General features: G+C 59.8%; 2 protein-coding genes across 7 annotated transcripts; one reads left to right on the top strand and one right to left on the bottom strand.

Moving 5' to 3' along the window:
- AP5B1 (adaptor related protein complex 5 subunit beta 1) lies at positions 1-13,443 on the bottom strand. 4 transcript variants are annotated; one of them, XM_059932025.1, is made up of 4 exons: positions 12,690-13,443; positions 4,426-4,594; positions 1,820-4,321; positions 1-1,290 (listed from the first exon to the last, which is right to left on the bottom strand). In XM_059932025.1, exons 2-3 carry the CDS (start codon positions 4,573-4,575, stop codon positions 1,838-1,840), a joined length of 2,634 nt encoding a protein of 877 aa, XP_059788008.1. In that variant the 5' UTR covers positions 4,576-4,594; positions 12,690-13,443; the 3' UTR covers positions 1-1,290; positions 1,820-1,837. The 4 variants fall into 4 exon arrangements, with proteins under 4 accessions (XP_059788008.1, XP_059788005.1, XP_059788007.1 ...); XM_059932022.1 differs by lacking the exon at positions 1-1,290 and having other exon boundaries at positions 1,693-4,321; XM_059932024.1 differs by lacking the exons at positions 1-1,290; positions 12,690-13,443 and adding an exon at positions 12,441-12,566 and having other exon boundaries at positions 1,693-4,321.
- Positions 12,598-24,125, top strand: OVOL1 (ovo like transcriptional repressor 1). Of its 3 annotated transcripts, none has more exons than XM_059932026.1 (4): positions 12,598-13,052; positions 19,621-19,838; positions 21,540-21,729; positions 21,929-24,125. In XM_059932026.1, exons 1-4 carry the CDS (start codon positions 12,953-12,955, stop codon positions 22,222-22,224), a joined length of 804 nt encoding a protein of 267 aa, XP_059788009.1. In that variant the 5' UTR covers positions 12,598-12,952; the 3' UTR covers positions 22,225-24,125. The 3 variants fall into 3 exon arrangements, with proteins under 3 accessions (XP_059788009.1, XP_059788010.1, XP_059788011.1); XM_059932027.1 differs by lacking the exon at positions 12,598-13,052 and adding an exon at positions 13,460-14,692; XM_059932028.1 differs by lacking the exon at positions 12,598-13,052 and adding an exon at positions 14,772-14,951.
- Positions 24,126-24,626: the final 501 nt, after the last annotated feature.

Consider the following 24,626-nt stretch of genomic DNA (forward strand, 5'->3'; position numbering starts at 1 on the left):
TGTTGGGTCTTCGTTCCTGTGCGAGGGCTTTCTCTAGTTGCGGCGAGCGGGGGCCACTCTTCATCGCGGAGCGCGGGCCTCTCACTGTCGCGGCCTCTCCTGTTGCAGAGCACAAGCTCCAGACGCGCAGGCTCAGTAGTTGTGGCTCACGGGCCGAGTTGCTCCGCGGCATGTGGGATCTTCCCAGACCAGGGCTTGAACCCATGTCCCCTGCATTGGCAGGCAGATTCTCAACCACTGCGCCACCAGGGAAGCCCAACTGTTAATTATTGACTCACTTTCTCGAGATATAGCTCTATTCAGATTATTTTCCTTTGTGTAAGTTTTGTTACTTTGCATCGTTCAAGGAATTGGTCCATTTCATTTATCAGATTGTGGGCACGGAATTGTTCATAATACTTATTATCCCTTTAATGTCCATGGGCTCAGTAGTGATGATCCCTCTTTTATTTCTGGTATTAATAATTTGTGTCCTCTCTCTTCTTTCTTAGTTAGCCTGGCTAGAGGCTTATCAATTTTACTGATCTTTTCATAGAACCAGCTTTTGGTTTCATCGATTTTCTCTGTTGAATTCCTCCTGTCAATTTCACTGATTTCTGCTCTAATTTTTATTCATCTTCCTCTACTTGCTGTAGGCTCATATTACTCTTCTTTCTCTAGTATCCTAAAGTAAAAGGTTAGATTATTGATTTTTATATCTTTCTTCTTTTCTAATATATTCATTTAATGCCACAAACCTCGCTCCAAGTATTGCTTTCACTGAATCACACAGATTTTGACAAGTTGTATTTTCATTTTCATTTAGCTCAGGATATTTTAAAATTTCTCATGGGGCTTCCTTGACCCATGTGTTATACAGAAGTATGTTGCTTAATCTCCAAATACTTGGGAATTTTCCAGCTATCATTCTGTCATTGATTTCTACTTTAATTCCATTGTGGTCCAAAAGCAGATTTCTGTTCTTTTAAATTTGCTAAGGTGTGCTTTATGGCCCAAAATGTGGTCTGTCGCAGTGGATGTTCCACGTGCACTTGAGAAGAACATGTATTCTTCTCTTGATGGATACAATATTCTATAATCTTTTTTTTTTTTAATGAGTAATGTTGTTTATTTATGTATTTATTGGCTGCGTTGGGTCTTTGTTGCTGCGTGGACTTTCTCTAGTTGCGGTGAGCAGGGGCTACTCTTCATTGCGGTGCGTGGGCTTCTCATTGCGGTGGCTTCTCTTGTTGCAGAGAGCGGGCTTCAGTAGTTGTTACACGTGGGCTCGGTAGTTGTGGCTCATGGGCTCTAGAGGAAGGGGACACCAGGCCGCTGCAGACTCCTCTGTTTCTGCCCATTTGTCCCTCGTCCTATCTAGCCTGAGCTCCCTGTGCAGAGATCCTGCAAACCTCTTGAGTTGAATAGCACTGGCTCACAGGTTAGGAGGCCCAAGTCCAGCTTCACTCTCATTCCTAAATTGCTGGGTGGCTTTGAGCAAGGCTTTTCCCTCTCTGGGAAGTAAAGATGTGGATATTTTTTCTCCTGCATCCTGGGCAGGGATTCTAGAGAATCCTAGCATATCCGGGCAGGAAGGAACTTTCATGCCCTGCAGTCTGGGGGTTCCTAGCTTGGAAGCTTTCCTGGAGCCTCTGACCCCCCTCCCAGTGTGCCTTCCCCCACCCAGGGCCCAAAAGAAAACAAACCAGTGAGTGTTGTTAGCAAATATAGGTTTTTGTTTTGTTTTTTTTTTTTACAGAAAGGAGCTACGGGGCTGTATCCTGGCTCTCAGCAGCCCTTCTTGGGCAAGAGCCTGCAAAGGCCGCAGTCCTGCTCCTACCTGGCCTGGCCCTGGGGCTCAGCCAGCCGCTGACAGCCCCCGGAGGTAGTCCCCCACCAGAGGCAGCACGGCCCAGTCATCAGTCCGCAGGGCCACAGGCACTCCGTCCGCCTGGGCTGCTTCCAGCCGCAGCAGCAACCGCGAGTCTGGGGGCAGACGGATGGCTATAAGGTAGCTGGTCGGGGGTTGGGCCACCACCACAAAGGGCTCCAGGTGGCGGGACACCAATGCCTCCAGCCCGTGTGACCCGAGAGGGCACCACAAACGACTCTCGGTGCCCTTTGGCAGGCAGGAGTCCCAGAGCTCCTCAAAGAAGCCCAGCTTGGCCCCTTCGGGGGGCTGGGGGAAAGGCAGAAAGAGGTCAGCGAAGTTCACGAGAAGGGGTGGCAGGTGAGCGTGGCAGGTGAGGCCGCTGGGTGTGGTGTACAGGGCGCGCACAGCCAGCCTCGCGGGAGCCGGGCGTCGGGGCTGCAGAGGCAGCAGCAGAGGGCGGATGGGACGGCCGGGGCACAGGCAGGGCACGTGCACAGCCCCCAAGGGTGCATAGAGCTGTCTTTCCACACGGAAGCGCAGTTCCAGAGAATACACCTGCTCCAGCACCTCCACCTGGAGCTGCAGCACTGGGGCTGGGCCCTTGGCTCTGTGGGGACCCACGCTTAGCCGAATCGGGGCCGGGGCCTCCTGCACCATCAGCGCTGCAGCAAAGCCCTGGTTCTCGGCCACCAGTGAAGAGGCCAGTGCAGGTGCGGCCAGGGAGGGGCCCAGGGCCACCCCCAGCTTGGGCTCTTCCAGGTGGGCCAGGAGGATGTAGTAGAGGCGCGCGTGGTCCCGCCCATCAGGGTCCTCCAGCTGCCTGGCCAGGACCTGCAGCAAGTCCGCCAGGCCTCCCCCAACACCTGCCCGCAGCAGGGCCCGGCAGACCTGCAGGAGGGCCTGCTGGAGGCCCCAGTCCGTGCAGCGGGCAGCTGCAGCCTGCAGGAAGCCGAGGGTGGCACTCTGGGCATCCCCATCTGCCACCCTTGCCAGCATCTGCAGGTGCCAACGAAGGGCCTCATCCCTGCCTGGCCTGGACACCACCTCCCGCCGCAAGACCACCTTCAAGGGTTCCCCCAGCTCAGGGCCCACCCGATCCAAGAGATCCACGAAATGGGGAGCCAGTGCAGGCCGGGCTCGGTACAGCTGGGCCAGTCCGTGGGTCAAGGGTGTCAGCACCGCAGGTTGCCCGGCCAGGCAGCGAGCAACGAGGTATGAGGCCTGGAAGCAAAGAGTGGCTAAGGCCCGGGGGCCACCACCCAGGGCTGCCCTCTGCCGCAGGCCAGCCAGTAGCTCCTCCAGGTACCGCCGGGGGCTCTGATCCTGGCCCTTCTCCTCCTTTTCTTCGTCTTCCACACAGAGCAGGCACAGCAGATGCAGGCGGGCCAAGAGGTCCATCGGGTCATGCAGAAGACTGGGCAGGAGGCCACGGCATAGCTGGGACCCCAGCAATAGCGGGGCAGCCTCCTCGCCTGCGGGGCCCAGCGGCCAGTTCTCAGGGAAGTTCAAGAGGCAGTGCAGGTAGAAGAGATGGGCGGGCAGGGGCAGGGCCGGGTGCTGGGCAGCCAAGGTGAGCCGGCGAAGCAGCAAGGCCTCATCCTGGGCTGTGAACAGTGCCTCACCAAAGGCCGCCTTCAGAGCCAGAACGGCATGCAGCAGCGTCAGCTGTGCTGTGCCCAGCAGCCGTACCAGCTGTGGCTTGAAGAGCACTGGTGGCTGTCCCCGAAGACCCCGCAGGGCCCAGCCCAGCAGCCACAGAAGCTGGGCCTGGGCCACAGGAGTGAGCAGGTAGGAGGCGTCCAGAAGCTGGGCCACAGCAGCCCGCAGCTCCCGGGCCTCCTCAGGACTGAGCTCCAGCGTGGCAAGGCAACACTCCCCCCCATCAGCTGCTGGCCAACTGGGTGCCTGGGGCTGAAGGTGGGCATCACCCTCCTCAGCTAGCATCCAGTTCCAGGAACCACCCTCAGTGGGACAGTCCCCAGCCACGAGCAGGCCCTGCAGGCCCACCCTGGCCCTGGCTTGTATCACCAAGGCGTTTCGCAGGGCAAGTGCCAGCAGCAGGCTGAGTGGCTGTACAGGGCCCTCCTGCCCCAGCAGGCCCCGCAGCAGCCCCAGACAGCCCCCCAGCAGCCCAGGCTTGCAGCTCTCCAGCTCCCGCAGGCACTCCCACGCTGTGGCCTGCAGGGGGCGCTGTTCCGAGGCAGGGCCAAAGCTTCGCCCCAAATCGCGGCCCGAGGCCAAGCCCAGCAGCAGCGGCAAGAGCCGGCGGGAGGCTCCCGAGGTGGGGCCCAGCGCACCTCCTGCCGCCAAGGCTGTGGTGGCCGCCAGCAGAAGGGGCCGCCGCAGAGCCGAGGGCCGCGGGGGTAGAAGGACCAGGGTATCCAACAGGGAGGTGGCAGCTGCTTCGGCCGCAGGAGCGTCCGGCCACAGCTGGGCTGGGTACTCCAAGCTCAGAGCCAGCAAGGAAACCTGGGGATAGGGGTTTCTGGGTGGGAATCACGAAGCTGAGGTTCAGGGCACGGCGGGCTGAAGGGACCACCTGGGCCAGGACAAGGGTCACGCGCAGGGCCTACCTTAGTCGGCTCGCTCAGCTTCTCACTCCTCAGGTCGCTCAGCAGGTGACGACCCAGATCCTCACCCTCAGGACCTGCCATGAAGGCGGACGGGCTGGCCCGGAAGGTGCCCAGGCGCTGGGCCCAGGTTTCCCGGCTCGTGGGCCCCATGGTCAGGCACGCCAAGTCCCTGCAGAAAAGCGAGAGAGGATCAGACCTGCGGGCTGGAGACGCACGGGGCCCCACGGCCGCCAGAGGGCGCGCGAGCCCCTGCGCCAACCCCAAAGGGGCCACTGTCACCCCAGGGCCGCCTAGCAGATCCCAACCGCCCTCGGCCACGCGCAGAGGCCAGCGGGGACCCCGCACCCGGGTCCCGAGATGAAACCCAGAGGTTTCGGGGGTGACGCTAGGGCGGGCCGCCAGGGTCCCCGGGGGGAAGAGGGCTGGCGAGCAGGGGCGGGGGTGCCGGGCAGGCAGCTGGCGCGGGGGTGCGTGCCGAGAGCTCATTAGGCCGCCTGCCCGCAGCCGGTACCGAAGCCACAGCACCGCCCCGGACCCCGGCGCCCGCGGTAACGGGTCGGCCGCTCTCACCCTGCCTGACCCAGCGGCCGCTGGCGCTCTGGCCGGCCGGCTACTTCCGGGCTGGCTGCGCCGGGCGGGGTGGGGCGGGGCGCGCGGCGCGTGGGCGGCCGAACTGAGGCGGGTCCCTCGCGGGGGCGGGGCCGTAACGGGGCCACCGCCTCCCCCGCCCTCCGGGCCGCCGCCCCCCCGCCCTCCCTGCTGGCAGGTGAAGACTCGCTGGTTTCGATGGGGCTGAGTAACTGTCCCGCTGTGCGCAGGCTTCCCCTTCCCCGGAACCGCTGCAGGCCCAGGCAGAGGCGGTGGAGTTGGGTGGGCCTGGGCTCGCGGATGCCAGGGTCCCCTCTGCGCGCGGACTGCAATCTCAGGGCGCTCCGGTGGACAGCGGCCCGGGCCCCGCCCGCGCCTGCCAGACTGCTGAGGATGGCAACCAGCGCGCCCCGCGCCGGCGCCCGGGCGCGGCGCACCCTGCGCCAGCCGCCCGCGGCCCCTGGGGGTGACGCGGATTGGAGTCCTTGGGGCTCCCCGTGTGGCCGCTGGGGGGTGTACAAGGTGCGGTCCCCGGGCGCCCGCAGGAACTGCGCGCCGTGGGCCCGGCTAAACCGGTCGGGCGGGCGCCGCAGGGCTTGGCTTCGCTTCCCCGACGCCGGCCCCGGCTCCCCACCCGCTCGGCTTGGGGGCGCTGAGCCGGCGCCGGGGTCGGGGCAGGCGGAAGCTGCTGACCTTTGGCAGAGGCCGCGCCGAAGGTCGGCTAGGGTCGCGGCAGCCAGACCTGGGTAAAGCTGGCGGGGCCAAGTCCCAAGCTGCGATGAAGCCGGAAAACAACGGGATGCAGACGTGAGGACTGGCAGGGCCTGGCCGGTCACGGGGCTCACAGCACGCTTAGCACGGACCGGGAAACTGAGGCCTTGCCGCCGCAGGAGATCTGGGGTCAAGCAGTGCCCGAGCCCAGCACTCTTGACTTCCAGAGGGCTGAAGCAGGGCTGTTTGGGGGCACTCAGAGGGCTGGGCCTGGGGCTCAGCTAACAGCCCCTCCTGGGTCTAGAGTCCAGGCTGCAGACGCCCCACTGATCGCTGATTTCCAGGGCACAGAACCGCGGGCGTCCAGACCCCACACCCACAGCCCGCCAATCTGAGTAACGCCTCTGGCTCTCATTAGCCCGCTCTGAAGATGAAACAGGCCTGAGCCCCCATGCCAGCCGCTGCCAACTAGTTTCTCACCTTTCCCCGGGCTTGGCAGGCCCCTCCCCACCCCCTCCTGCTGCCCTCCAGATGGGAGGTGGTAGGGAGTGGTGAGGTAGAGAGAGCTGGAAAAGAGGCTCTCTGGGTGCCCAGGGTGCCAAGGGGATGGAGACAGGGATCCACCCCAAGGGACAAGTCCAGCTGGAAAACCCAGTCCCAGCTCCTCTGGGCCCTGGCTCAACAGTTGACTCACAGGCGGCAATCCCAAACTACTTCCCTCTAGGTGCCTCAGTTTCCCCACCTATAAAATGGGAGTGATGACTTCGGCCGGAGAGGCTGTGGAGTGGGGCTGCCTGGCTAATTAAATCTAGGATGAAAGAGGCCGGATGACAGCAGCCCTGGGAGGGAAGGCAGCTTGGGGGTAACAGGAGCCTGTCTGGTTTCCCTGTCTGAGGCCCAGAGGGTGCTGATAACTGCACATTCCCAGCCCTTATCACTTACAGGGAGGGAGGAATGATTATTAAACCCCTTTTACAGTTGAGGAGACAGGCTTCAAAGGGTCAGGAACTACAATGCTGGCTCTGGCCCCTGTTCAGCCTCTGACAGCAGCCAGCCTTTCTGAGCCTTTGCTCCTTGGGGCCCAGGGTCTGGAGGGAGGGAACCCATGTGTAGTTCTCGATGCTGTGGTGGAAGCATCCACATGGATCCACTGAGGCTTACAGCACCCTGAGGTACCTGAGGATGGGTACCATTCACAGAGAAGGAAAGGGAGGCCCAGTGGGGTGCAGTCACTTGCTCACAGTCACAGAGCTCCTAAGAGGTGGAGCCTGGACTTCAGCCCACAGCCCCTTGCTATCCCTGACTTGGCCCTCCACTCACACAGCTACTCTCAGCCTTCACCTGCCTGCCCAGATGTCTGCTCCCCTGTGGGAGGGTGGTGCTGGTACTGTCCCTGGCACAGGCCAGGCATAACATTGAACTCAGACCACCAGCACTGAATCTGCAGTCAGCAAGCCCACCCCCAAGAGTGACCTCCCAGCCGAGAGGGCCCAGGTGTGGGCTGCAGCAAGTGGCTGAGCAGGGAACTCCCCACTCAATGCCCACAACTCATTTCTTCTCTTTTTGCTGAGTTTCCATCTTCCCCAGGGCAGCCCAGTTCGGTGGAGACACTAGGCACACTGAAAAAAGGGAAAGTCAGTTTCCTGAGGAGTCCTGAGTCTCAGTTTTCTCATCTGTAAAGTGGGAGATACCCATCCTCACAGCACTAGGCACTGGGGATACAGAGATGCTTTAAAAAGAACACATCAATATGCAAATCCATAGAGAGCAGAGTAGTGGGTACCAGGAGCCGGGGGTTGGGAGGAATGGAGAGTGACTGCTAACGGGTACGGGCTTTCTTTTGAGGTGATAAAAATGTGATGGAAGACAGTGGTGGTGGTTGCACAGCTCTGTGAAGATACTAAAAATCACTGAATTGGGAATTCCCTGGCAGTCCAGTGGTTAGGTCTCCGTGTTTTCACTGCTGAGGGCGCAGGTTCAATCCCTGGTCAGGCAACTAAGGTCCCGCAAGCTGCACAGCATGGTCCAAAACAAAAAACCCAAAAACCAAAACAAAACAGAACACTGAACTGTACACTTTAAAAGGGTGAGTTTTATGGTATGTGAACTATATCTAAATAAAGCTACTAAAAATGATGTTAAAAGAGGTCCCTCATGTACAGAACTTTCACTGGGGGAGAAACGAACAAACAAGACAAATCAAAATTTCATGGAATAAGAGATTCTGCAGGGACTTCCCTGGTGGCGCAGTGGATAAGACTCTGCGCTGCCAATGCAGGGGGCCCGGGTTCAATTCCTGGTTGGGGAACTAGATCCCACATGCATGCCACAACTAAGAGTTTGCATGCCACAACTAAGGAGCCCGCGTGCTGCAACTAAGGAGCAGGCGAGCCACAACTAAGGAGCCCTGGAGCAGCAACTCAGGAGCCGGCCTGCTGCAACTAAGACCCAGTACAACCAAATAAATAATAAATAAATAAATATTTTTTAAAAAGAGAGATGCTGCAAGAAAGAATAAGAAAATAGGGTAATGGGACAGAAGTGACTGGGGGCACAATGATTTAGCTAGGGCAGTCAGAGAGGACTCTTGGAAGAGGGCACATCTGGCTGAAACCTGAGTGACGAGAGAGAGCCAGTCATCAAGTGGGGAAAAGCCTTCCGGGCAGAAGGAGCAGCAGAGGAGAGGCGTGAGCTGGGAACAGGATTTGGCCAGTTCAGTGGACAGAGGGCCAGCAGTGTGGCGGGCACACACACAATCAGCGGGAAGGAAGAAGCACGGGGTCAGGAGGCCACCTGGGGCCAGAGCACGCCGGGCCCCAAGGACGTTATTCAGTTGTAAAGGATCAGGGTGGTAAACGTGGAGACGGAGGTATGGGAAGATTCCAGATGCTTTGGGAGCTGACAGGACAGAACCCAGCAAGAGATGGAGGTGTCAGTGTCACCCACAGCACGTCACAGTTTGTCAGGGGCTTTGCAGCCTCCACGGGGCTACTGTCAAACAGAGCTGGAAAGGCCACTATTTGAGCCAAGCAGAGGCCTCGGTGGCCAGGGGCACCGTCGGCCTGCTTTAAGGCTGAGTCCATTTTCAAGGGCTGCTAGGCTTCTGGGCAAAAGTGAATCAACAGCATCTCTTGACGGCTCTGAGGAGCAGAGCCGGAACTCAGAGCCCCCTGTACAGACGGGGCTTAGCCCAAGTCCCTGGAGACTAAGAGCCTGGGGCAGCCTGACTCCAGGTCCAGTGCTCTGTTCTGCTTGTCCTCTCAGCACAGCTCCCAAAAGCCTTTCTGCCCCGAGCCGCCATGCTTCTAAGCCCCTGCCCCACCCAACCCCATCCCAGCTCCCCCCAGAAGCCTTCTCTGAGAACAGGAAGGGGTTGTTCCAAAACCTCTCCATCCGACTCCTGCCCTAGCTCTCCCTGGGCTGCTTGGAAGGGGAGCCGAGCTCTGAAGGCGGCTGCCAGCCACCAGCCTTTGGGGAACATGGTCCTTGCTTGCCTGCTAGGGTTCTGCTTCCCTTCACACCCCTGTCCACTGTACCAAAGAGGCATGGCTACTCATGTCACCTGGAATTAGCACTCATGGCTCTGCCTGCAGCTGGCCCAGGCCACCATCCCCTCCTTCTTGGACTATTACGGTAGCCTCCTCACTGGTCTCCCTACTGCCACCCTCAGCACCCCTCGCCTGGTGACACATTCCTCTCCCCATAGCAGATCCAAGGCTTCCCACCACACTGAGCCTCACATGACATGACCGACCTACCTCTTCAGGGTCAGTTCCTACAATTTCCCATCCCCTCATGATCCAGCCACCTCGCCTTTCGGTTCATCACATACACACACACACACACACACACACACACAGGCGCTGCTCACTCCTGCTCTGGGGCCTTTGTGCCATCGGATCCATTTACGGATCAGGCTCTTCCCTGCTCTGCACAGCTGGCTCCTACCTCTCATTCAGATCTCAGCGCCCCTCGCCTGTCACCATCCCATCACTAGTTAAATGTCCTGCATCACACTAATCATTTCCTTATTTCTTTGTTTGCCTTGCATCACGGGATACCCAGTGCTAGCATATAGTAGGTGTTCAATGAATATTTGGTGACTGAATTAAGGAAGGAGAGAACGATATCGAACTGGCACTGTGTGAACAGAGCAGGAGGTGCCTGCCCTTATGGAGCTCACGGTTCAGCTCAGTGTTTACCCAAGTTCACACACATTGTCTGGTTCATGAACCACAGGCCACACACTGGCAGCCCACGGGTCAAATCTGCCCCACGAATGTATATTATTGGACTCATTCCATGTTTTAAAAAAAAGCTAAGTCAACATTTAAAAACTGGTAGATTTCGGGGAATTCCCTGGTGGTCCAGTGGTTAGGACTCTGCGCTTTCACTGCTGAGGGCCCGGGGTTTGATGCCTGGTCAGGGAACTAAGATCCTGCAAGCTGTGCAGCGTGGCCAGTAAATAAATAAATAAATAAATAAAAATTGGTAGATTTCACACATAAATCTGGATTTCCAGTTTCCAAATGGACAAAAGTGGCAACGTTGGATTTCTGTGCTTGGATGACATGCTTGTCACTGGTCCTTTAGATAGTCACATTTCTCCATGCCACCCCCCCATCTCTGAGAGTTGCCCTTTATTACACTGAACTTGCACTATAGCTTTCCTCATAATAAAAAAATTTGCTTTGTATTTATGCCTCTAGCAAATTTGGAACATAAAAGGCTGAATGTGTCACATGAGTCAAGAAACATAGGATATTCATTCATTCAACAAATATTTATTGACAACCCACTATGTGCCAGGCACAGCTGTAGATGCTGGAAATACAGCAGTGGACAGCATGGACGAATATCCCTCCCTCCTTGGGCCTCGTTCCGTACACTGTGTAACTTTCTTTCCACAAGTGGAGACATCTGAGTTGTTCCCCCGATGAGAAAGACTGCCTCTGTGTCCAGCATCATCTACGAAACTTCATCAGAGTTTCCACGAAGCCCCTACTGTGTCCCAGCCCCTGTCAGGGTCTGGTACAACCAAAGTGCTCAATAAATATTTGTTGGGTGAATGAACTACATTCACCTCTCTCCCAGACAGTGTTAGTCAAACTTATTTGCCCAGGATATATTCAAAAGACAAGCAAGTAGCAGGTGCTCGCTTGTCAACTGAACGGAAGGGCCCAGGGTAAGAGTGGAGGGTTGACAAGGGAAGTAGAGCCTGGGAAAGGAAGGGGAAGGGGGCAAACATTAGTACCCCTGCCAGAGCTCACACCGTCCTCACCGTGGACCCAAGAGGTAGATGATGGGATTCTCAGGTGACAGACAAGGGTACAGCCTGGAAAGGAAAGCCCCTTGGCCAGACTCACAGGTTCCAGGAAGGAGCAGAGAAGGAGGCCCATCTGCCCCCAAAGTCCACACCTTCCCCACCCGCCCAGGGAGTGCTCTACAGAAGTCCAGTGGGGGCATGTAAAGGGCCTCTGGAAGCCTCCCCCTTGAAAAACTACCTTCTTCCACTAGACGCCTGAAAGTCCACCATAAGCAGGCTGCTCCTCTTCTGAGTCCTGACTTTTGAACTGTGTGAGTTCACTTATCAGATTCATTTCCTCCTAATCTGTTGCAGCAAACATTTAATATGTGAGAAAGGTATATGTGTGGTAGGGACTCTGAAATATTATTTTATTTTACATGGGGGAAGGGGGAGAGCTAAAAAGAGGAAGGGGTCCCATGCCTGCCCTTACTAGTTCAGCTGGTAAGAGAAGCCCAGTGGCCGAAGTGGCACAGTTACTGCGCCTCATGGAGGCCACCAAGTGCTCCTCAGCTTCTGAGGAGGGCGGGGCCTCCCTCCAGGAGGCGGGTCCTGGGACTGGGCAGCGCATGATTAATGGCTAGAGTGAGGGGTCCCAGGCTGAGTCTCAGCCAAGGCTGGGCTCTGGGGCCAAGACACGAGCTCCCTGCCTGCCGTGGCTGCAGCCAGGCAAAGTAAGTTGGTCCTCTGCCCTCGGCTCACCTCCAGTCTTGCTGCACCTGAACTCCGGCCATTTGGGACAAAGATGAGGGCTCTGGGGTGGGGGTGGGGGCGGCGGTGTGAGCCCCAGTGACTAGGCGCTGGGGTCTTTCGGGGTCACGGAGGACTCGGAACGGTTTAAACGCCCCTTCCTCCACGAAACCTTCCACACTTGCCCGGCCAGAAGGCGGGCTCTCGGCAGGGCTCGGCGCCCGGCCCTACGGCTGCTCTCCGCTTTGTATTGCGGCCCGGCGAGGCCCGGCCTGCCCGCCCACCGGCCTGCGCGTTCCTGCGGCCCCGCGTGCCTTTCCGAACGGAGCCGGCGACCAGCAAATATCTCCCTCTGGGCTGAACCACGAATTGCTCAGCCAGGCGTTTGGGACCCGGGGCCGCCTGGGCCCGGGCCCGGTTCAACAAGTGTGGGCCGGGCCGCCCAGTCCCGCCCGACGGCTTCACGCCTCCCCAGGCGCCCGGGGCGCGCCGGGCCGGGCCCAGTCGGGCGAGTTTCACTTCATCGCCCGCAGAGCGTGCGAGCGCCGAATAACATTGCCCCTTGGCCCCCCCTCCCCTCCTCTGCTCCCTCCGAAACTCCGGTTGGCGAACGCTAGCACTCCCGCTGGGAGGTCCCCGGCGGGCAGCGGTGTGCTGGGGGCCCTGCGCCCGCCCCCCGCCCCCTCCCGGCCACCCCGCCCAGCCCGCGAGGCCACCTCACCGGCAGCGGAATGGAAACCGGTTCGACAGGTAACAAATAGGTGGGTTGTCACCGTTATTTCCCAACGCATGCGCCGTCGCTCCCCGGGCCACTCCAAGCTAATTAGCTCAGATCAGCAACCCCCTCCCCGCCCCAGCCACTAACACACGCCGCCGCGAGCCAATAAAGCGTGAACCCGTCCGTCGTGCTCGCACTTTAAGACTTCCCGAGCGGACGCGAGGGACGCCAGTCGCGCCGGGAGAAGCATACCTGCCGCTTCCTCCGCCGTCCGGTGCACCTGGCTGCAGGGGACCTCGTTCAGACGGAGGACGGCGACAGCTCCGCGGGGTTGAAACGGGCGCGCGCCGTCCCGCGCACGGCCTCCCGGCGCAACGCAGGACGCTTTGGCGACTTCTTCTCCGACCTGCTCCCCTACCCCCACCCCCGCCCGCCTCCAGCCCGGCCAGGGAAAGGTGGGACGGCTCCGGCTCTAGTTACGGAAGCGGCCGGTACCCGGCGAGGAGGGTTCGAAAATGCCCCGCGCGTTTCTGGTGAAGAAACCGTGCGTCTCCACGTGCAGGAGGAACTGGAGCGAGCTCCCCGACGAGGAGCGCGGCGAGATCTACGTGCCAGGTGAGGCGCCCAGTCCGCGCGCCCCGAGCCCCGCGCCGCCGAGAGGGCGGCGGGGCCCCGTCGAGCGGCCGGCGTGCGGGGCGCAGTGGCGCGGAGCCCGGCGGCGGGCGCAGCTGGGGCGCCCGATTTAATATTTAAGCGGCCGCTGCCCCGTTAGCCCGCGGCGCGGCCGACCCCGGGCGCGGGGGGAGGGGAGGGCAGGGCCGGCGGAAGGAGCGGCCAAGCGGGGGCGGGGGTGGGCGCGGGGGCTGCCAGGTGGGGGCGACAGCCGTTCCCAGGACCCCGGCGGGGCGGGGGGCAGGCCTGTCCGAGGCGCGCGGGCCCGCGCGGTGCCGCCCTCCCCTCCACCGGTCCGAGCCGCGGCGCAGGGGAGGCAACGGGGTGTGTCACCGCTCAGGCAACCCTCCGCTCTCGTGTCGTAAATCCCGAAAGCCGGGACTTTTATGAGGCGGGAGGAGGGCACTGGAGCGGTGCCACTTCGGGGGGCAGGGAGCGAGCTGGAGTTTCGGCTGAGATTTGTGCAAAATGTAAGAGAAGACCCAGAGTTGAAGCCACCTTCATTGATCTCTCCCTCTCACCCACAACACTGGCTGCCAGAAGGTTCCCGTGAGGGTCGGGCAGGCAGGAGCTCCGAGCCGTGGGGAGCGCGAGACCGTGGGGAAGGCGCCGGGCTGCACCCCACTAGCCCTGAAGGCAAAGGTGGAATCAGCTCTCACCTCTGTTAGAAAAGCGCCTCCTTCGACCTTGCAGAGGACACCACTGAGCTGAGAGGGGTGTTAAAGGTCCCACCCCACAGCCAGGGAGCAGCCCCGGGGGAAGCTGGGGCACCAAGTTTATTTTCGGAAGACGCCTTGACAGCGTGGGAGTCAACTTTGGATGAGTAACCCCAGTTGTTTCTTCCTCCAGTGGCATCTTCCACGTTAGCCCCGAGACCTCTTATGCGCCTTCGGTCCTCCCCCACCCCTAACAGAATCTTTGGTCAGGAGCCAGTTTCCTTCGGAACTCCCCTTCCCCAGGCCTTGGGGGTGGGGCGCGGGATGCGCTAACACCCTGCCCGGCGCCTCCAAGGGGGGAGAGGTTGTAATTAACCAACCGACTTTGACCCTTGATCTGCAGGTTCCCCTGCATCGCCCCGGGCCTTGTAGGAGAGTGGTGAAATAAGGGCGGTGAGGGGCCCTGTGAGGGCTCTTGCCTCGGTTTCTCTCCTGAATAAATTGTTGGAGACTGTGGGTGTAGTGCTGGCCAGACGACCGTCAGGATCCTATGGCCTACAGGACTGGCGGGGTGTTTCACAGCTTAGCCTTATCTCAAGTGCCTAGGCCCCTATCTACAGCCTCCTTAAAAGGTGGGAATGCGCCAGCAGTCCTGATGACCCCAGTGGGGAAACTGAGACAGAAAGAGAAGTGAGCTGCCTCTACACTGGAGGCGGATCAGGGTGTGGGCCCAGGATTCTGTGTATAGTTTCTCGCTTCTCCAAGTTCCCCGGGGAGTTGATCCGTGTTCCACCTCCAGAAGGGCCATGTGAGTGGGTGAGGGACGGGAGCCCCCTTCCTTGCTCCTGCCTCCTCCCTCACCTGTGTCTGACTTGCTGCTTAGCTGCTCCTTGGGATCTGATAAACCGAACTTGGACTGTGTTAAAGGTGAGCGGAGCCTTGCTAGAGACTAGTGTGCTGTTATTTTTAGTTTTATTTCACATCCCAATCAGTAACAGATCATGTGTTGACTTTTACAAAGGACAAAGGAATTCCGTTTGTTCAAATCATTGACTTCCTTGCATCCTAGTGATTTTCCCCAGCACAGTTCTGGTGGCCATAGTGGGAGTGGCGGGGGAGACCTGCACCCAGGGGCTGTCCCATCAGGTGCACAGGACGGTCTGTGCCACCTGCCGCTGCTGTCCAGGTGAGGGGAGCCGCTTACTCTGCAGGATCATCCCGGAGGTAGGGTGGGGTCTAACCTGGAGGTGCAGGTGACAGTTTGCCAGGGAGAGTCCTGTGGGCTCAAGCAAAGAGTAGAAGTCAGAGAACTTACTTTTGCCTCTCAAAACCATGTGGCCCACTAGAGAGTTTTCCCACAGTTTTTGGAAATGAGAAAGGGAATGTTCTCGGGCCACGCTCGGGTGCCTCAGATGGCTAGAGGGTGGGGAGTGTGTCTTGTGGTGGCCTGTCCCCTGACTGGGCCATTCCATCACCAGCCGACCGTGACCCTAAGAGCCGGCTGGGCACGTTTCCTTCACCCACCTCACAGACTCAGCACGTTGTGACCAAATAAGCATTGACCCCGTCCGGTCCCACTGGGAGAGGCACCGGGAGGGCTGGGGAATGAAGCGTTTGAGGTCTGACCTTCCCGCCAGGGCCCTCTGAGACCCTTAGAGCAGCAAAGAATGCCTGGAAAGAAAGTGTTTACTGACTGAAGATCCTGGGCCCCGGCCTGGCAGCTCTGACTCCAGGGCCCCAGTCTGACCAGCACTCCAGCCTCTTCTCTGAGGCACAATTCTAGAGGTTTCCCGCCCTCAGTCCCCTGGGCCTCACTCTCCTCCCAAAACTGAGGGAAAAGCCCAGAAGTGGGCACAGGGGCTGGAAGGCTGCAGGGGTGGGCGACAGCACCACGCCCGCTGGGAGCACTGAAAGGGTTCATGGTTAAGTTGCCACCTGTTTGGCCCTCGAGCCCCCGCCCTCCATCTCCACTGGCATCTCTCCTTCGTTGTGTCATTATTGACTGTGGAGTGCAGGGACTGATGCTGGTTTCTTGATGATGAACCCAGGCCCCTGTACCCAGGGGCTAAATTCCATCTCCTGGACCTAAGGGGAAGCTCCAGGAACGGGGATGAAGTGGGGTTCCCCAGGCCCCTGCTGAGAGGAATCTCAAAAGGCCAGGAAGGCACTGGAGGGCAGACCAGGCCTGGAAGCTGAATGACATGCTCCAGCCATGAGTATCCTGGGACCTCTTCCCTACCCCCACCCCAAAACGGCCCCCCCCACCTCCCCACTTCAGACGGAGCCTCTGCAGTCCGTCCTGCCAGTTCGTCAGCACATGCCCACCCCGGGGGGCAGCCAGGCTAAGGTGCGCGGGACTGGAGCGTCCTCAGCCTGGCTCTGACTAGGCAGTGTGGGCACCTGGGCAGCTCTTTCTGGGCCGGGTTAGAAAGGCTGAGAAAGTCAGCTTTGGGGCCCAGAGTACACGTGTAGGGGCGCGAGGGAGTGGAGTTGGGGAGAGATTATGCCTCTGACGGTGATCATTCTGATTCCTGGGACGTGTTGGCAGTGAGGGACACGTCTGCCGAGCTCTGCGCGCGAGCAAGCCTGGGAGGGTAGACAGCCAGCTCACAGATGGGTACGGTGGGCTAGATGGGATTCCTAGCTGTCCCACGGGGTGCCGTCACCCAAGCTGCCAGGCTGTTTGTCCCTAGCTTGGGTGACCTGAGGCAGAGTCCTGCCAGACTGTTTGTCCCAGAAAGAGAGCAGGTGAGGCCGAGTCCTCTGGGCACAGGGAGGATGGGAGCAAAGCATGGCCATTGTTGATGTCAGGCTTCTTCTTTAACTCTCTTCATGCTCAGCAAGTATCGTGTGGCGTCCCACAGGGGTGCCAGCCCCGTGCTGCACGGGAGGGAGGGAAGGAAGGACGCAAACACAGTACAGTTCCGCCGGTTGCGGCGTCCACCCTGGTGTGAGGGCTGAGGTGCACAGGGTTGGTTAACTTCACTGTGGACATGGTATGAGAAACGGTTGGGAAAGGGGGGAAAGATCCTGCCTGAGAGAAAAACTTGGCGTTCACAGAATGGAAACGACAGGCTGAGAGATGGGCCCGTTGTGTTTCCAGGGCTGCCCAGCTCTGCCAGTTGGCTGGCACTGGCTCCCTTTCAGGCCCCTGCTAGCTGACCTGGGGGCCGGAGGAGATGGGCACAGGGGACCTTGCCCTTCCTGATAGGGGTGCAAGACCACCTAACGCCAGCCTGGGCTGTGCTGACACACTGGGCTCCCCCCCACCAACCCCGCTTCCAGGTCGGCAGCAGCCCCAGCCCGTGGCTAGGTGTCCTCATGTCTGCTTCACCCGCTCTCCCCAGAGAGCCTAGGGCCAGGCCTCGTGCCCAGCCCTGGCGTGAGGCCTTGGATAGGGTAGGACCTGGCACCCTGTCTGGTATTTGGGCCAGGAGCTTTCAATCCAAGAGAGAGGGGACTTGCTGAAGACCTCGGGTGGGAAGCTGCTCTGGGCCCAATGCCCACAATGTCATCCAGGTGGAGGCGTGTTGAGCCGACAGAAAGGGAACCCGTGCGGCCCCTGAGGGGGTAGGGACAGGGCCTTGCCACACTCCTCAGCCGCGGGCGGGCGGTGAGTAGCCACAGCGGCCGCCACCTTGCCGGAAACATCTAATTAGGGGGCAGAGAGCAGCACAAGCAGGGCCCAGCCAGTTCTGCTTCCTGCCGCTCGGTGACACCCAGCGATGGGCACAGCGGCAGGGACACGCTCCCCGGGGTGGCAGGAAGACGGGTTTGGCGGGGCGCGTGGGATGAGGCAACCGTCCGCACCCTGGCGACCTCACCTGCCCCTCTCTTCGGGGGAAAGCGGCACACAGGCAGACCGGGCAGGCCCGCTCCCTGTCCCCGGTCCCCCAGCACTGTCATTTCAGGGCCTCTGCGGAACGGGAGAGGCAGGCCTGGGAAACAGGTCTCCCCCTAAACCTGCTTACATCCTCAGAACCCTCACCGTGGACCCCGCTCTAGTGGAGCCAGGGAGCCAAGGGTGACAACTCGTTTGAGCGCAAACCGGTTAACCCTCCCCTGTTGTCACTCCTCCCTCTGCTCCTCCGCGTGCAGGCTCTGCGGCCAGGCTCCAACTTGCGGGAGCCTTGATCTCGCTATCTGATACGGAAAGACAGAAGAGGGTAGAGGTTCCTGTTTGTCTCTACCTGGATTGAGAAATGGAAATTGTCATCCAGTCTTGAATTCTCAGCCAAGATCTCCAATAGCTGGTGATCTGGCATAAATTGAAGCTGCCAACACTCGGACACGCCCGCCCTCCGGCAGCCCCCATCCCTGTACACAGACAGCTGTCACTGTGGGAGGACCGGGGGCGGGGTGGGGGCACCTCCGAGAGCTCCGGCCTGACGTCCAGCCGTCCAGGGCTTGGAGAGAGGCCAGGCCAGGGCCAGGTGCTGGTGAATCAACTCCCGGAATGAGGTGGCTCATTAGAGTCCCCAGACGGACAGACAGACGGCACCAGTGCCAGCAGAACGGGTTTGGGTGGCGGGCAGGCGCATTCTTCCCCTGTCAGAACTTTGTTGTGTTTGAAGGGGGCGAGAGTGGGGGCCTCTCCCGAAACTTGGGTGCCTTCATATTCGCCCTTCCTCCGTTGGTGTGTCCTCTGCTTCCAGCCTCGCCCGCTGCATCCTGCTGGGGGCCGCCCCTCCCTGGGACCCCGTCCACTGTCTCACTGGCCGGGGGCTGCGGGCGCAGGGGGCCTTCTTCATGGTTCTGAGACCCTAAGTCAACCTGCTAAGTCCCTCTCCCTGAAGCCCACTCATCCTTTCCTTCCCGTGCCCCTCTTGAGTTTTCCTTCTGAGGCTTGGAAAATGTTCCTAGCTCAGCCTCTTCGGGAGAAAAATACTGACCAAACTGTAACATTAGATTGTTTGCCTCAGCTCTGGGGGTTTGAGACTTGTCTCCTCTGTGTCACTCGGGAGAGCTCCCCTCCTGTCTAGTCAGGACGAGGGCCAAGCCTCTCTGGCCCTGTTTAGCGTGAGGTGTCTGCCGTGGGGAGCAGCGTGTCAAAGGGCTGCCGGTATTGCTGGTATCGCCGCAGCTGCCGTGCAGAGGGCGGGAGCCCAGCCCTCAAAGCGCCACAGCGACAGAGCGAGTGAGCGGTCCCTGCTCTGGGCGAGGCTTGCGTAAGCGCCGGGCAGGCTGCCCAGGAGACTGTTAGGCCGCATCCACCTGCTGCTCCCTGACCTCCTCCCTGCCCTGCCCCACCCGGCCTGCTCGCCTGCTAAGCTGGGCCAGCGGGAGTGGGGAGCCTGGAGCCCCAGTGAGCTGCAACGTCAGGGACAGACCACCCTGAAGGAGAGAGGGGTTAGGACCGCCCCGTTCCCTACGGCCAGCAGCTAAATCTGCCTGGAAGAGAGGCCCGGAGTGGCGCAGACCACCGGGACCCTTCTGGGGCAGGGATGAGTCCCTGGGTCCAGGGCCTCCAGTGGTGCCCTTTGTCCCTGCAAGAGCGTGGATGAGGCCTGGAATCCAGAGGGACTGGCCCAGGTGGGGCAGGCAGACAGCTCGGGAAGAATAATTGGCAGGGCAGGTTTGGTCCTCCCAGTTCCGCTAAGACACAAATTACTCAGCGGGCAGGCCTGTGGGCCGTGGAGCTTGGCTGGCGTCACCTGTAATTACCTTAATGGGGTGGGGGGAGGGAGGCGTGGCATGCAGTGGGCTGGGGGCAGCCCTGCTCTGCCACATGCCTGCAAGGGGTGGGACAGCGGCTCCAGGTTCCAGCCAGCTTACCACCAGGGAACCTTCCTGAAACCCCGCGCAGTCCCCTTTTCGCCACCAAGCCCCTCACTTGGCTGTTCTTCTCTTCCCAGTCAGCCTAGGCTTCTGCCCACCACAGCCCTACAGGGAGCCAGAGCCATCAGTGGCCGAACCCCCTTCTTGCCCCCTGGCTTTGGACATGAGCCTTCGGGACTCCAGCTATAGTGTGACCCCAGGGCCCTGCGTGGTGGCCCAGCTGCCCTCCGAAGACACGAGCCGCCTGGCAGACCCACAGAGCAGGGACCATGGCTTCCTGCGCACCAAGATGAAGGTACTGACCCTCACGCTGTCTCCAACGACCAGGGGCACGTGTATCCTCCTGGGTCCAGCCCACGAGACGTGGCACAAATGAGACTTAAGCAGAGATTGGTCTTGAGTCTGGGTCTAGGTTTCTGCAGAGAAGTGAACCTCACTGGAGCACAGACGGGGGTGGGAAAGAAGAGAAGTGGGTCGGAAGTGAGAATGCCCATGCGCTGGGGAGAAGCAGTGAGGTTCAAAAGACGCTTAACCCTTTTGGAGTCCTCTCTGGGGGTTGTTTAGCTTCGTTTCTGGTCTTGAGGGGAGGCACCTCTTTACACAGAAGTCCTAGGAGAAGCGGGGAAGCGTGAGCCTGGCTCTGCAATCTGGCCTGGGCCTGCGTCTCCGCCGGCTGAGAGTGAGGTCTGGAGTCTGCTGGGTGGTCGACTCCCTGCGCATGTGCCCAGCGGCAGTCTCCGCCTCGCCCAAGCGTGTGCTTCCATCCCAGAGCCCTGGGTCTGGGGCGGGGCCTGGTGAGCGCCCACTGCTCAGCAGCCGAGGCAGGAAGGAGCTCACGGGAATGCCCCTGCTTTCCAGGAGCACGAGGAGCGTGCTAACAGCAGGGCCATCTCTGGCTGGGCCTGCTTTCCTGAAAGCTCTGGGATCTGGAAGCAGTCATCTAGAGGAAGGGCTCCCGTGGAGCTTTCCTATGAGCCAAAAGACTGAAGAAAACTGGCTGTGCAATGCTGTTCCTGCCTCTCTTACCTGCGGAGGCCGCATGTTGTAACCAGAGGGGAATCGCCAAGACATGTGCTGGGCGGTTGGCCGGGGAGCTGACACAGTGCCCCTGATCCCCGAGGGCCCTTCCTCCCACCCCTTAATCCCAGTGGCTAGGGAGCGCGTGGAGAGAGAGAGCAGGGGGCACAGGACAGCAGATGTGCCAGAGGAGCGAGTCCTGACCCCAAAGGGCTTGATTAGCTAGCAAGAAGGCATTTACCCGGTGCCAGAAGCAGTGCAGGGCCAGAAGGCACGGGGTGATGGGGTGCACCCGGTGCCCAGGGAGCTCGGGAGGAGTGGCCAGTGACAAAGCCACCACAAAGCACAAGTAACCTCTGAACATTCACAGAGGTAGGGCGTTGAGGCCACGTCTCCACTTCTGAACAGCTGTTCCATAATTACAAAGAAAATGAAAAATGTTTATAAGCAAAAGAGTCATCAGGGTGGCAAAGGGACTCAGACCAGACCACGTCAGGCTCAAGTAAGGCCAGGGGCTGGGCTGGCCTGCGAGGGGACTTCAGGCTCCCAGTGGTGGCCTCAGCCTGGGAAGGCTGCACGGAGACCGCGTCGTGGGCACTCTTCCCTGTCCTAAGGCGTAGAATGGGAACAGAGAGCAGAAACTACAGAGAAAGATTTGGGCTCAGTGAAGGGAGGACTTTCTAACAGGTAGAGTTACTGAATCGGGCTGTTTCTGTGGGGAGCTGGCCACCCATCTCTAGAGATGGTAAGGAAGGGGCTGGGTGGCGGCCCTGCACAGAGACTCAGGAGCCCAACAGGAGGCTGACCTTCCTTCCAGCCCCACCACCAGACCTCTGGGAGCCAGCGGCACAGAGGTGTGGCGTCTGGGGTGGGCACCGCCCTCCTCACGTGGCTGGGGGCTGGTGTGTGTGTCCTCCCAATCTGCCACCTGCAGCCCCAACTCCTGGGTGTCCGTCACAAACCCCGTCCTTGCCCACAGGTGACCCTAGGGGACACTCCCAGTGGAGACCTCTTCACCTGCCACATCTGCCAGAAGGCCTTCACGTACCAGCGCATGCTGAATCGCCACATGAAGTGTCACAACGACGTCAAGAGGCACCTCTGCACTTACTGCGGGAAGGGCTTCAACGACACCTTCGACCTGAAGAGACACGTGCGCACCCACACTGGTAAGAGGAGCCCGCGCGGCGGAGGCCACGGCCGCTGCCGCCGCGCTGCTGTCCTGGGCCCGGGGGGGCCTGGGAGCTCTGGGCGGACGTCCTCCGCGGCCCGTCAGTCCGGTCGCTGGGGAGCTGGAGTCGGGCAGGCCTCCGGGCGCTCCTCTGCCGCGGAGTCGGGTCCCTGACGCCGGCGCTGTCCTCCCCGCAGGCGTGCGGCCCTACAAGTGCAGCCTGTGTGACAAGGCCTTCACGCAACGCTGCTCTCTGGAGTCTCATCTCAAGAAGATCCACGGTGTGCAGCAGAAGTACGCGTACAAGGAGCGGCGGGCCAAGCTGTACGTGTGCGAGGAGTGCGGCTGCACGTCCGAGAGCCAGGAGGGCCACGTCCTGCACCTGAAGGAGCACCACCCTGACAGCCCGCTGCTGCGCAAGACCTCCAAGAAGGTGGCCGTGGCCCTGCAGGACACCGTCACCTCCCTGCTGCAGAGCAGTCACCACCTCTGAGCAGCGGCGCCCCGGCCTGGGCAGCCCGGAGGAGGCGAGGGCCGCCTCCCTGCCCCCCCGGACAGCCCGCCCTCTGCGGCCTCCTGCCGGAACGCCGGTGACCAGGCGTGGAGCCCGCGGGCACGCGTGCTCGCTCAGGCCGGCGCTGACCTCTGCTCGCATTTGCGTCGGTGTCTGGGGGGCAGAGGCCGCTCTGAGCCCGGGCAGACATGTGTAACTGTGGGGCAGGGTGGGGCGGGCCAGGGCTGCCTTCGATTTGAAGCAGCTCGGGTCCAGAGACAGGACTTCCTTCCCAGAGGAGGTACGTGAGGGCGATCCTGTTGTCCTCTGCTTCCGGAGCAGCGGGGGGATGGGGGGCTGCTGGTCCCCCGTAGATGGCAGAGTCAGGTGCCCCGGCAGAGGGCACCCCTGCAAACAACAGCCGTGCAGGAGTTGGCGGCGGCCCGCCCGGCCATGTTTCTCGCGGTCAGGGCTGCAGGGGCGCTGCGGGGCGCCGCTCTTCGACAGGGAGATGCACGCGTGTGTGCACAGCCGTGGACGTGCGCGCATGCGGGAGGCCTTGCCATATATCACCTCATTTTTAAGAAATCAACTACAAGGTGCCAAGGAGGTTTTATTTCCTTTTTTAAAAGATGACATATGTACAGATAGTAATATATTTTTGGTGCCGATGGCGACTATTTTAAGAGAGGGTGGAGCTGGCTTTTCTCCTCCCCACGCAGTTCTATTTATCCTGGACATTTCACACCTCCTCTGTGCCTTGGCTCTGGGGTGGCTGCCCTGACCCAGCCCCACCCCTCATACCTCCTGAGATATTTAACCTAAGACTTTCCTCCAGCCCTGCCTGGAGGAGGGTGTACTGCTCTCTGCTCTCCCTCTTCTGCCGGGACGGCCGTCACATCTTCTGCTCTTCCCTCCCCGTGTCTCTGCCTCCCTCCCACATCCTTTCAAGGCAAGTCTCAGGGTGACCGAGAGCCTCCTGGTCTACTGAAAACAGACCTTTTGCGGAACGACTCACCATTCCGGAGATCCGGGGTGGGGGGCGTCCAGCTGCGGCCGCAGGGGTCAGCCGGGCGGGGTGGTGAGGCTGTGATGCGCCCAGAGTCCACTGCCTGAAGTAACAGCAAGAGTGCAGGGCCAGGCCGCGAGGCCTGCTCTTTTCCTGGGAGAGTCAAAAACCCTAGGGCGGGAGCAAAAATATTGGGACAGAATAATAACCAGACACATCAGAAACTTCTAGAGGGAGGACAGTATTAGATGGTTAACAGGTTATATTTGTAGCCTTTTTCCTGAATGTTTGGCAAATGGCGAGGCTGGGTCTTGAGCACCTAAGGAGGGAGCCACCCCTGGCTGGTTGGCTCCACCTGAGGGACTCGGCCAGGCTCCCTTGGCTTGGCTGGGCTTCCTGCTAAGAACACGAAAGGGGTGTGGGTCAAAAGGGAAAGACGGGCAGGGGCCGGAGCCAGCCTGCCGAAGAATGAGAAGGCAAACTCGAAAGAACACAGAACAGAGCAGGTGAAGCCGCCCCGTGAAGCCAAAGCCCAGGCGGAACCAGCCTTGGCCTCTCCTGCCCGGAAAGGGCAGCATCTGCACAGTCCCCGGATGCAGGGAAGGAGCCTTCTCTGACCTCCCTCTGAATGTGTATGGATTGTTCTGGAAGACGCTCGTTTTAGTTTACTTTAGAGTCTGTGGGAGCTGCTGTATTCTGGAAGTTGTATAGCATAAACTAACATTCTCTGGAAGCCTTGTCTTGTTTACATTTCTGTATCCCTGTGTTCATTGCCTGTTCATTGTTCATCTCTGTGTTCATTGCCTATCTGAGGCAGTCACAAAGCTCTGTGTTGTCTGTTTTATAACTTTCCCCTCAACTATCAAAATAAAGAACTATCATTTTCTGTGTTTCTGCTTTTTTGTTTTATAGACCTCGTTTTTCCACCTGCAGGGAAATTAATCAAAACAATTGATGCATTCTATTCAAAGCTTTACCCTTTTACAGGTAGCGATGGCCCTGAAGTCAAGACAAGAGCCTGCTAGATAAAGTGGCCTGCCCATGGTCTGGGCGGTCAGTGCCTGCTGACCCCAAGGCCGCATGTTCTGCTCTTCACGGTGGCAGCGGGCCCTCCCCTGGCTCCTGCAGCCTGACTGACTCGTGGCTCTCCTCCAGCGGGTGCAGTTACTTGGGGTCCAGTCTCTTCCGCACACCCTGCCAGGACCACAGGAGGAAAAGCCACATTCCTAAATAGTAGGGCGCAAAATTCCCATCACTTCTGGGTCAGACACCTAGCTGTAGGGATGGTCACACCTGCACAGCACTTGTTCTGGGCCAGGCACACTCGTGTTTCATGCATATTAGCTCCCTTGATCTTCCAGCCACCCTCCGAGATGGGGGCTGCTCCCCACAC

Source organism: Balaenoptera ricei, chromosome 8 (assembly GCF_028023285.1).
Source record: "Balaenoptera ricei isolate mBalRic1 chromosome 8, mBalRic1.hap2, whole genome shotgun sequence".
Lineage (NCBI taxonomy): Eukaryota > Metazoa > Chordata > Mammalia > Artiodactyla > Balaenopteridae > Balaenoptera > Balaenoptera ricei.